This window comes from Melospiza melodia, chromosome 4 (genome assembly GCF_035770615.1).
Source record: "Melospiza melodia melodia isolate bMelMel2 chromosome 4, bMelMel2.pri, whole genome shotgun sequence".
Taxonomy (NCBI): domain Eukaryota; kingdom Metazoa; phylum Chordata; class Aves; order Passeriformes; family Passerellidae; genus Melospiza; species Melospiza melodia.
Genome location: NC_086197.1, coordinates 21,955,031 through 21,967,460, shown reverse-complemented (window position 1 = coordinate 21,967,460; position 12,430 = coordinate 21,955,031). Strand labels below are relative to the sequence as shown.

The 12,430-nt window shown below is 43.0% G+C and overlaps 2 protein-coding genes across 5 annotated transcripts in view; both read left to right on the top strand.

Annotated features, from left to right (window-relative positions):
- The window catches only part of STYK1 (serine/threonine/tyrosine kinase 1), a 19,998-nt gene extending 17,975 nt beyond the window's left edge, over positions 1 to 2,023 (top strand). For all 4 annotated transcript variants that reach the window (XM_063154243.1, XM_063154242.1, XM_063154240.1 and 1 more), the window contains 2 exons: positions 177 to 273; positions 719 to 2,023. In XM_063154243.1, coding sequence (XP_063010313.1) covers positions 177 to 273; positions 719 to 923 — 302 coding nt within the window. In that variant the 3' untranslated portion in view covers positions 924 to 2,023. The remainder of the gene's footprint in view (positions 1 to 176; positions 274 to 718) is intronic.
- On the top strand, positions 1,279 to 12,430 carry LOC134417935 (killer cell lectin-like receptor subfamily E member 1). Its single transcript, XM_063155804.1, is given in 8 exon segments — positions 1,279 to 1,321; positions 7,222 to 7,466; positions 8,704 to 8,806; positions 9,144 to 9,295; positions 9,748 to 9,851; positions 11,261 to 11,324; positions 11,326 to 11,397; positions 12,206 to 12,430. Coding segments are annotated over 8 exon segments (1,008 nt in total).

The window sequence follows — 12,430 nt, the reverse complement described above, 5'->3', positions numbered from 1 at the left end:
CCTTCTTTTTTTCCAACTTGCAAAGTCTCATCAATTCCTTTTAGACCTTCTGTTATTGGGAATTGTGGTAAAAAAACCCCAGATTTTGATAGGGAAGGAAGGCAGTCTTGCACAGAAGCTGCTCTTTCCAACCACTGCCATGAAGTTTTCTACTGTTGCTCCTTTTGCCCTTCCAGGTGCTCCACCATATCCTGAGGTGCCACCTTCTGACATCTTATCCTACCTGCAGAAACAGAACATTATGAAGCAGCCCTCGAGCTGCCAGCAAGCCATGTAAGCCACTCTCTTTATGGACAATTGAACGTGAGGTTGGCAGAGCTAAATGAAAATTGGACATAGAAAATGAAATTTTACACAAGATTTCTAAGTCTAGACTATACTGAGAGTAATCTGTTAGCTGAGGAGATTTGTGTCTGTCACATCTCCTTACTGAGTTCTGCTGCAAAAAACCTCTGTGGCCAAAAGCTTTCTGTCCTTGTGCTGAAAATGACACTTGTTTCCATTCCCTTCTGTTGAAAATGACACTTGTTTCTGTTTGCTTAAGTGCCCTTGCAATTTGCTGCTCCAGTGCTTCCTTGCAAGGTACAGCACTGCTGGGGAATGATTTTTCTCTTCAAAGTGATAGGATATTCTCTGAAGAGAACAAAGTATCCAAAGGGAAGATCTCAGGTACATTTCTTTGCATGAAGGCATAATTTCATCATTTCATGATTTACAGGTACTGCATCATGAGGTCCTGCTGGCAGTGGAGTGCAGCTGACCGGCCTTCCCCAGCACAGCTCTTGTGCTCCCTGGAAACAGCCATGAAGACCAGCAATGGGCACACAGTGCTGCAGGTGCCTGAGCCAGTGGTGCCTGAACTCTATGCTGATGCTGCTGGTGTTGATGTGCACAGCCTGGTGAGGGAATACACAATCCTCTGAAGGGTCCTTTCGTATTTTGGTAAAGGAGAAAGAAGTCTCAGAGTTTTCCCTTCCTAAATATTTTGCAAGCTCAGAACGAGGTGTGTATGTTAGAAGGGATCTCTTTGTTCTTCAGACATCTATAAAATCTCCATGCCAGATGCAAGAAACTGTTATCATTATTGTTAAATCAACCTGTTGGTGTCATTCTGCCAGTGGTCATTTGGGAGTAAAGTGTGTTTAGGAAGCTGTAGAAAATGAAATGAGAAACTTGAATTAAAGGAGTGTTAGGTTTGTGTGGCAAGGTTTTGGTGATGGGGTGGACTGCAGAGGTGACTTCTGTGAGAAGATGCCAGAAGCCTCCCCCAGCTCCACGATGGACCTGCTGCTGGTCAAGGCTGAGCCCTTCAGCAACACTGGTAGCACCTCTGTGATTAGATATTTAAGAAAGTGTAAAAGATACTGCAATAACAGCAGGTGAAAGAGAGGAGTGTGAATGTGAGAGGAGCAGCTCTGCAAACATCCAGGGCAGGGCAGAAGGAGGGGCAGGAGCTGCTCCAGAGCTGGGGTTTCCCTGAGATTCCGTGGCTGAGCCCCTGCAGCCCCTGGAGGGCAGGGAGGGTGCAGAGATCCACCTGCAGCCCCTGAAGGAGCCCACGCCAGAGCAGGGGGATGTCTGGAGGCTGTGACTCCAAGGGAAGCCTGTGCTGGAGCAGAATCTGTCCTGGCAGAATCTGTGGAGAGAGGAGCCCTCATTGGAGAAGGACCACATCTCATGGATAGGGATTCATGCTGGAGCGCTTAATGAAGAACAACCCTTGCAAAGAACTTATGTTGGAGAAATTCTGAAGGACCTACTTTCATTTGGAGGGACCCCACAATGGAGCAGGGAAAGCATGTGAGGAGTCCTCCCCCTGAGGAGGAAGGAGCAGCAGAGACAATGTGAGATGAACTCACCACAACCCCCATTCTCCCTGCTGGATGAGAAGAGGTAGAGAAATTAGGAGTGAAGCTGAGCCTTGGAAGAAGGGAAGGGTGGAGGAAGGTGCTGCAGGACTTGGTTTTATTTCTCATTACACTTCATAATTTGATTTGCAATAAACTAATTTTTCTCAAGTTGAGTCTCTTTTGCCCATAGCAGTAATTGGTGAACAATCTCTCACTGTCCTTATCTTGACCTGAGGGCCTTTTGTTATATTTTCTCTCCCCTCTCCGGTTAAGAAGAGGAAATTATAGAGTGGCTGGATGGGTGTCTACCATTCAGCCAGAGTCAACCCACCATGAGGTTTCTGGAAATTTTTTCCCATCTTTTCTCTCCCAGGAAAATGCATCAGTTAGGTATTTGAAAGAGGAGATGTCCTGGGGCACATGCTGGGATGGTATTCAATAATTCTCTGTGATTTCTTCAGTGCTTTATACTCTAGCTTCCCTTGGGAGCATGGGCACTGTATTCAAACACACAAACCCACAAAAAACCAATCCCCACACCTCCCTGCCCAACAGCAAAACCCTTCATGTCTGTGGATGCAGAAGCTGTTACACAAATGTCATACATCTTCATGGAGAGTGTGCTTTCTGTGCAGGTCAGGTGAGTACTCCAAAGCTTATATGAAATTTTTTGATCATTGATTTTAATGGACATACAGACATCATAAAAAATTATACTTTTCTTACTTCTATTTCTAAAGTTGACAGTATCTTAGGGATTTTTTTTCTCTTACTATTTTGGCACTTTGAGCATTAAAGGTCCTTGTGAAAAAAGACTAAATACACATTAAAGGAATAATTTTACCATTCTGTGTGAAGAGTGGAATCAGTGTTCACTCAGCATCCCCCCACTTAGCATGACTCTTTCCATTCTGGTTTCCATCAAAAGTTGTTGGTCTTCTTCCAAAGACAATGGTAAGAAGTTTTCTATTTTTAATGCAAAATGACATGAATGAAATAGTTGTTCTTTCTATGTCACTGAGGCTTTGTGGGAAATGATGTTTGCTTCCCTAAATAAATGTAATGTGAGTTCATACAGTACATGTGTCACCACTATACACTGGGACATTTCAAAGTCCATTCAAGAGGAAGCAGTCAGCTTTCTGACTTTTCCCATGGTGTTGGCTAATTGCCACCTGGATCTTCATAAACCAGTTGGTGTAAATCTGACCTGGAGAATTGAGACACCTTCTTTTCCAAATGGTAAAATAGTAACATCCTTTTCTCTCTCCCTCACTTGAGAACAAGTTCAAAGCTGCCTGGTAAATTAGGTCGAATTCACAGTTATCTTCGGTGAATAAACTATTCATTGAAAAAAGCATTTGATTGGTTCAAACCTCCCACTGAAGTGTGGGTATTCAGAAAGGTCTTGCCTGTGAAAGGTGGGTGTGTGGCAGGTAATACAATCCCAGAGCTGTGAAAGCATCCCCAGTGCTGCTGCAGACCTGACAAATAATGCACAGGGAGCCTTGTTAAACAGAGAGCTGAAGGTAACAAATGCAGCACTGTTCTTAGAGCACAGAAAGCAATGCTCTGCTTTACACAAATGCTCATATTTTATTTCTGTTGGGAAAGCTCTGATCAAGGCAATCCATGGGAATTCAGATGCTGAGCACCTCACAGCCTCCAACAAAAGATCTACTTTGGTTTCCCCTGCAAGCAAATCTGTGCCAAGACCCTGCTTATGAATTTGCCCACAGAAAGGCCTTTTCCTGCTGTTTGATAAGATGTGATTTCATTTCTTTTCAATAAAGTGGCCCTAGTCATTCTAAGAATGTAAGCATTCTTACTCTGATTTGTCTTCCCCTGGTTAATTTATGTTGGTTTGGAAGTAACTGAATCTAAATGATAGTAAATTTTATACTGGCATCATGCAATTGTACATGTGGAGTTACCCTAATTTAACTGCTCTCCCTGCTTTTTAAAGTAACCTATACAGAAATCTTTTCCGCATAGCAGTCTCCATTTTAGGATCAATGTAGACTCGTGCATCAATTTCTCTTTAGTGAACCCACTGAGGACTTGGTGAAAATTTTTTAGTTGTTTTGTGGAGATTCATGGCTTTTCAGTTTTTAGTGATAGACTTTGTTTTAGTTGTTTAATTTGAATATTTTGTTCTCATCAAAAATGTTGCCTTTTTATTATTACATTTAATTTTCTCAAAGATGACAGAGCCATCTGCATAATTTAATTAGTTTCTGGTGGATTGTTTCTCTGTTCTTCTTAAATCTAGATCACCTTTCATTGCACATAAAGCCTTGTCTCCTACCTATCTTCTTCAGGCATCTGATCACCTTTTCAGTGAGAGACTGAATCAGATCCAATGGATCTCCTAAAGATGAGGAAATCCTGTCCAGAGCAGGCAGAGTGAAAAAAGTGGTCCAAAAGGTGACAACAGACAGGAGGCACAGATATTAAATTTTCCTGGTATGATTTGGCTTCACCATGCTTGGAATTTTTTAAACCACATATGAGCTTTGAAAGTCTTTGAACTGCAAAATCTTCTTTGTGCTACAGTGGGCATGTTGCAAAGGACTCTTGTTCAGCCACATGGAAGAGAAGCACTGCAGTACTCTTGCTTTTCTGAATTCACAGAATTGTATTTTTGGTGAGGGCTTTGGTTTAGTCATGAGAATGTGAGAGTGCACTGGTTTATGTGCTACCTCCTACAGCTTGTGGTTTTATTTATAGCAGGTGCTGCACCATCAAGAAATAGCAATAATCCACACACATCCCCCCCAACTGTCCAAGACATATAAAAAGGCTACTTTTTTCACATAAGTTTCATGTTACTCTCATATTTTTGGATGGTTTAACAGGTCTTTCTATCTATGATAAAAGGAGGAGGTGAGCTAGTGTTTTCCCCTTGCCTTGTTTTTAAACAGCTCCTCCTTCTGCAAGGGGCATTTTCCTTCATAGAATCACGGAGTCATAGAATGCCCTGAGTTAGAAGGGATCCATGAGGATCACAGAGAGGAATTGTTCATGCTGATTTAAACCCAAGGTAAATAATGAGGGGATGAAAGACAAATTGCCTGTCTTGATTTTTCATTTTGCTAATCTTTTCATGTACAACAGTTTCAGAAATAAAACAGTGCAGAATTTTACATCCATCTGCTGATATTATGTGGAAAATGCTCCCTCTGTTATTTTATGTGCACCAGGTTTCTGTCTCTGTAGCTTATTATGCTCTTATGCATTTAAATGGACCTTGATTGGGTGACTGTAATGAAGTGGATGTGCTCAACTCCCATATGGCCTTGCAGGAATATTTTTTCATTTGATCAGCTTCCTATGATTAGTTCTTCAAAATTCAGTGCATGGAGGTGAAGGATGATGCTTGGGTAGGTAAGAAGAGAATATTTTGATGTGGAAAGGCTATAGCAGAGCTGTTGCCACTGGAGAAATCTTTCTTAACTTTCCACCTGAATCACTGCAAGAAGAATGAGAGCAGTTAGATATTTATGCCTGAGCCTGGTCATGGTCGATCGTTGCTTTTTTCTTTACACCAATAGCATGTCCACAGCTGAGCTGCAGCTCTCAACTCTTGACCTCAGCCTGTCTTCAAGACAAGCTGATGTTTCCTGCCAGATTTAAATTAATGTCTTCAGAAAAAGCATTTCCTGTGAGCTCGTGTTATCTTTTCAAAGTGTGGATTTACTGTGGTTTACGATTTGTGAGAAAAAAAAAGATGAGCTAGATACAGGTTGAGTTGTCTGTGATCAAAGGTTTTTTTTTGAATGTGTATTTTTGAAACAAATGTACTTCAGCTCCAAGCTGGAGAAGAGCATTTAGTTTGATGAGTTAGGTTTAATAGATGTAGTTACTTAATCTCTTCCTCATGTCAGGCTGACCGTCCTCTAGTTCCCTGTCTTCTTGAAAACATTTGCTGCCACCTTTGTTTTGTATCCTGCTTTTTTGGGACAGACCATTGTTGAGTTCAGTGGAGCAGCTCCTTGAGAACCAGTCCCATCCTGAGCCTCTCTTCTCTGCAGGAATCTCTGCCATGGTGGGATTTCTCCCATGAACACTGACTCCTGAGCAGAGCAAAGTTTTTTCTCATAGAGTCCGGCTTGATTGTGATTTTGTTTTTGTATTTTTCTCTTCTTTTCAGGAACTTCAGCATCTCATGATTACTGCTCTGACCAGTGCTTCTCTGTGTTCTTAAAAACAAATGGAGTATAAGTAGAAAAAGAAGGGAAAGGAAATTAAGAAAAAGTGTAGAAAGTATTTATATGTTTGAAAATTGGGTATGTATATTCCTGGTAGCCTATAAAATAAAATTAATCACACAAATTTTAATAGAATTATATTTTCAAATTTTAATAATTCTCAGAATTAACATAATTAATGATTTGTGAAGTCTCCTGTTCTGAAGATACTATAGTTTCTGTTTTCTGTCTGAAGTCCTGACCTAGCTTTAAGCAAACCTGAACACAAATCAAGGAGTTGAGTGGAAAGGCTGATACTGTTGGACCGGTCAGTGAAATTGCTGTTGTAGGAAAGGGCTGGCAGTACAAGCATATGATTTTAGTAATGGATTCCACAGATTGAACTTTTTCAACATATTCTCTTGCTCCATGAATGTGACATTAGAAATAGCTCAGAGTTTGGTGCAACCATGGCAGGAACAGGTTGCCATGGTTGTCACTACAAATCTGAAACGGTAGAGCTTTGTTCTGGAGTGGAAGAATTCAAGTTTCCCATGTGGGTCACCACAATAATTATTTCTCATCTTGCAGTTGCCCTGTTTCACTCAGAATGGTTGCTTTGCCACCCCGCAGAGTCACATATGGAGAAAAGGACACAGGCACCACCTGTTCTACTGTTACATTTCAGCTTCCTCCTGTGGAGTTAAGGTAACCCCCCTCAATTTTCTTGTCTCAGTTCTCAAACTCTTGTGTCTTGCTGTGTTGTTAATATAAATAAATAAATGGATATAATTAAGGATGTTGATACAGATCAAACACAGCTGCATTGCTTTCATTGATGGTGCTTGCAGTGAAAGAGAAATGCAATCTGTAAATTATCCCACTAGAATTACCTGTTTGCTAAGTCAGGAAATTTAATTTCTCACCTTTTTCATCTTGGTCAAGCCTAAATTGCTTATTTATGGGATGTGAAGAATGCTAGATTACTTCACTCCCCGGTCAAAGCAAGTTTCCCTCAGTGATTTATGGAGCATCCATCAGAGCAGAAGTTTGATCACTAAACATCAACCTCTTTGTGAACTATTGCCATTGCTTAAACCATTTTGTATTCCAAAAAGCTGATGTATGGCATCATTCCTTATGTATGTTACTTTTCTGTTAATAATATGCTCTGTCATTAGAAATTACTCCAAAGTGCTGTGATGAAAGCTTAGCCAACGCTCAGGGAAATCCAGATCCACGTCCAGGCTTTGTGGCAGATGGGACTTCTAAATTCCAAGTAAAGCAAAGTTTAAAAAGGCAACACTTAAAAGCATGTGACAGGGATAAAAAGGAGCATTTCTCTCTGAATGTGAAACACAGAACTGCCAAGAAACAGCAAATACAAAGAACAGAGGGGAACAGGGACATCAAGAATAAAGGTAAAGTCTATTAATAATGGAAAAGATACATGCATTAGTAAATAAGCAGTCTAGCAGATTTCATATCTGAATTAGAGATGTGCATTAGTATGCTAAGTTTTCCTTTCTATCCTGCTGTTTGAGATTGGCCAGGATGGGCAGTTGAAGGTAGGTTGAAGTTGCAGATTTGCAGCTCCAACAGAGTGATCTAAGAACTTCTGTTGGTGCTGTATCAAAACACTCATGGTATTTGGACTTCCCTTCAGATGGAAAACTGAGTTGTGACTGATCAATAGGCCCCTCTAATGGGGTAAGTCTCAAGGGAGGGACTCTCAAAGGAAAGTGCCATGTACTGATGAAGTATACAGTGACTGAATTTTTTTGATTAACATTTGTATCAGTTGGGTGGATCAGCCGATTATATCAGCTGGCTGTGTGAATTTTTGTTCCTGAGTTAATCAAAAGAGTGTGAATGTTTTTCTAAGTTAACCAGACCAGCATGGGGACAGTGTGTATACATATATATAGCCTGATTAGCCTGATACATGTTTCTTCCTGGTGCTAGTCAGTGTTGCAATGGTGGACATATTATAAATTCTGCCAGTAAGAATCAGATTTGTATTGTGATTCATGTCTTTATTGAAATTGCTACATTTTGTTAGTTTGCTCTTGTATTGTGCTTCCAATACATAGCTGTGGTTGATTCTGCTAAATCAGAATCTCATGAAACATCATGTCTTCAAATAAGCAAACTTGTAATTAAAGGTTAAATTATCAATGTGTGGAATATCAAAAAGAACCCTGTCAGACATTGTTGGACTCTGACATGAGTGCAGGCTTGAGGTAAGCTGACACTGCAGTTTGACATGAATTGTATTTTTAGAGCTGGTCCCATTAAAGAAAACCTCACCTTTCTCAGATTTATGTTCTTTTTCTTCTTGTTAGGTTTTCCTGTTTCATCTACCATGGAGGCCCTGGGAGGCAGCCCCGAAATTAAGGAGACACAAGAATCTCCCCTCAAAAAGCTGTTAAGACACCATTGGCTCCCTGCCCTGTTCCTATGTCCCTGAGCCACTCCCTCCCTATTCCCCTGTTGGCCATGGTCTTTGTCAGCCCGGCCCTCTGGGGACAGAGAGGAACCTGGACTCTTGACAAGTGGCTGCTCTGGGACTCTGAATATCTCACCCTGTGTGGCTGAATTCAACATCTGTGGGTATTATACAAAGGCCCTTTTTGCTTCTTTACCTTGGGCTTTACTAGCAGCAATTCAGGCTGCAACAATCTACTACCTGCTGGATTGTTGCAGTGATTCTAGGGATCCTCTTCATGGCATTGCTGGGAATCACCGGGCATTTTATTACCAAGGGTAAATAAATCTCCTTCACTGAAAATACTTCATTTGTCTGTAGAACTTTGTCAGGGAGCACAGCAGAGCTCCTGAAATCTGCTCATTTGTCCAAGAAGAACATGGACTTCTTCTCTTTAAAAAAAATACATTCTCATGCCTATTTCCATCTGGATAATGAATGCCCTTCACAGATTCCTTCAGAGACTCTGATTGTTGCCAGTCTCAGAAGAGCTCCAGGGATGGCATCATTGTAACTGGGGAGAAAAATTTTCTGAAAGAACACATTTGTGAAATGTGTTTGTAAGGAACTGGGCATGACTCTGAGTGGCAAGAGACATGTATGATTCCTTTTCAGGCTGCCCATGTCCATGCTGCCCTGAGCAGTGGCTGACCTACAGAGGCAGGTGTTACTCCTTCTCCAAGGAGAAGAAGGACTGGAATTCCAGCCTGGAATCCTGCTGGGCACAGGGAGCTCATCTCCTGGTGACCAGCAACACCAGTGAAATGGTGGGTGCCTTTGCAGGGGCAAGGGCAGGACAAAGTAGGAGCAAGTCCCAGGCACAGTTCTGGCAGCTCCTTCCCTCTGGGAGGAAGGGAGAGTGTAAAAGACTCCTGGACCCACCCACCACCTCCTTTGCACTGGCAAAGACAAGGCTTTCCCTTAGACACTTGGCAAGAGAGATTTGTTTCTTTCTGCCTGACTCAGCTGAGTTTTGTTTGTCATGAGTTCAGCCCTCAGAACCCACAGACACAAACAGATGGGAAGCTGCCTGGCACTCTGAAATGCCAAGTCTCACAAAGCAGGTCCCTGTAGGAAGGAAGGGAATAGGTGTGCACACTCAGAAATGGCCTCAAAATTTCATCTCTCACACAGTGCTTCTTTCTTTACTCTTCAAAACCCGTGACTTGACCTGGTTTCTCTGAATCTACTGATCTCTCTACCTTCCCATCCTTCCTAGGACTTCTTCCAGGTACAACACATCAAATCCCACTGGATTGGTTTGCAGAGGGACACCCATGGGGACTGGGCCTGGGAAGACAGCTCAAAACTGAGTGATGAAAAGTGAGTATGGTGTTTCCTTTGTACTTTTAGATAAAACACCTGAATTTTAGATTCTTCCCCCCTCTGCCATGAAAAGTCTCCTGGTATTCAGCAGAAGTCAGCCAGCAATGAACACGGCTGCCAAGGGATGTTCAGAGTGGCCATGGTAAGGGCCATGCAGCTAAGGGCTTCCTCCTGCCCAGCTGCCAGAGCCCAGTGAGGTGCACGTAGGCTTGGGAGTCTCTATCCCAGGCTAATGGACACAGCTGCTACATTCCTGTCTGTAGGTCCACCAGAGACAGCTCACATGCAAGCAAAGGACTGTGACACAGTGATTGTGCCTGCAATCATCAGCTGCTCCCAGAGGCTCAGACCCATCCCTTGCTTCACCTCCTCCCCTCTATTTCCTCCTCGTCCTATAAAAGCTCCTCAACAAGTTTTACAGAGGCCCACCTTGAAGGGGAGGTTTTTGTTCTTCTCACCAACAGGACAGGACTGCTGGGAGATGTTCCTTGAGATTTTATGGCAGAATCAGACTCAATGTGTGGCTCAGACAATGGAAAGGTGGAAACAGCTCACTACAGCCAGCAATGATTGTTCCAGTTGGTTACTGGGATTGTTCTAGCTAGTTCCTGGGATTGTTCTAGCTATTTCCTAGGATTGTTCTAGTTGTTCTACCAGAATTGTTCCAGCTGGTTACTGGGATTGTTCTAGATGGTTACTAGAGTTGTTCTAGCTGGTCACTGGGATTGTTCTAGGTAGTTACTGGAATTGTTCTAGCTAGTTTCTAGGATGTTCTAGCTGTTCTACCAGAATTGTTCTAGCTCAAATCCTCCTGCTCCACTTTCACCCCAACTTTCTTATCTGTCACAAAGCCCGGGGTGCTCCTGTCCAAAGCTGTGCCTGGAGGCTTTTGAAGGCCCAACAATTAGTAGCTGAAGACTTTTGGTCTTTGCAGTTTTGTCTGTTATTTCTTAAATGTTTGTGTCTGTGGATTTCTCTTTCATAATTTTGTCCTCATTATGCTCTTTTGCACTGAACGAGACCTTGATTGGATAACCTTAATGAAGCAGAGGCTTCCACCTTTCACACACCCATACAGATGATTTTAACTGGATGAATTAACTGAGATACTTTATACTTTCTGTACCAAATGACTTTAGTAAAACAGCAAAAAGTCCCTCGTGGAACAGAACATTTATCTCTGTAGTGATAGGAAATGGAGAGCCCAGTGTGAGACTGGTGAGCTGCAAATCTCACATTGAGCTCCAGGCATCACAAGTGTCCCAGGATGGATCCTCCCTGACATCAGCTCATGAAGTCCAACTGCAGCAGGTCTCTTCCCTCCAAAGATGTGAGATGTTTTTCCCCCTGCCAAAGTGGGCATCCCTCTGTGGTGTCGCCCTGCTTGTGTGCTCTGTCTCCCGCAGGGTCGAGTCCACCAGCCCTGTACAGAGCTGTGCTGTTCTGCTGAATGGTGCCCTCCATGCTTCCAAGCTGTCAAGTCCCTGTCCCATGGATCTGTGAGAAATCTGCTCAGTGACCTTTGTGGGCATTGTCTGAGGGAGTATTCTTGGGAGAACTGTGCTAAGGCCTGATTCCTGTGAATTTTCTCTGAGAAGTGCTGTGCTCCTTGCTCCTGTGCCACCTCTGCGCTGCAAGGAATGAATGCAGCTTCCACAGGAGGCCTGAGTGCTGCTCCTGGCTCCATTCAGGATCACTCTGGTGATGTTCACGTTCATAGCCCTACCCTAGTGACAGTCTTCAAGGTGAGGAGAAGGGGGAGGAGAGATTTCTCTGAGTCTCTCAATCATTTTCAGAGGTACTTGAACGCTCTGACTGCTGTTTTGAAGTCCTAGGGAGAGATGAGCTTGTAATCTGTGAGCTCATGCAAGCTCTGAGTTTATTTCCCTCTTTTGTGACATTGGTGACATGCACCAAAGCTGAAAGCTAGCCTGAAGTTTGAAGCTGGCCTATTTTTGCAAGTGATCAGATGATGTCCATAGGACCTTTCTAACCTAAATTCTTCTGTGGTTTATGTTTGTACCTGGAGAAAACTGGAGCATGGCTCCTAGTGTTATGTTGCTGTGCAAATAGCTGCCAGGGAGTGAGCCTGCTACCCTGCTGAGCTGAAAATAAACATGAATTGCTGCTAACAGTTTCTTCAGGAGTCACTTTTTCTGTTTTCCTCCCCAGGATTATTGCTTAGTGCATCTGTTGATTTATAAAAAGGCAAAATGGTGGCAGGAATAGAGTCAGGAGAGCAGGAGGTAAAATACCTTGCAACAACACTGCAGTAGAAGTACAGCCACAGCCACTGAACTGTTTCCTACCCCAAGGGATTAAGGACTGACAAATTTACCTTTTTTCTGTAGCCAAATGAGCGCAGCCCTTCATCTGCCAGTCCCTTTGTCCTAAGGCCCACCTTGGCCGTGGTTCAAGTGCCCTGCACCACCCCTGAGGGGTCTGTTTGTCCCCTGCCCAGTTCCCTCCTGAACAGGTCTCTCCCTAAAGAAGTCCTGCCAGACCCCTCATCCAGCACTTCTTCCCATGGGATTCGGCAGACAGATAAATATAGTTCCAATTTTTGTGACAAGTAG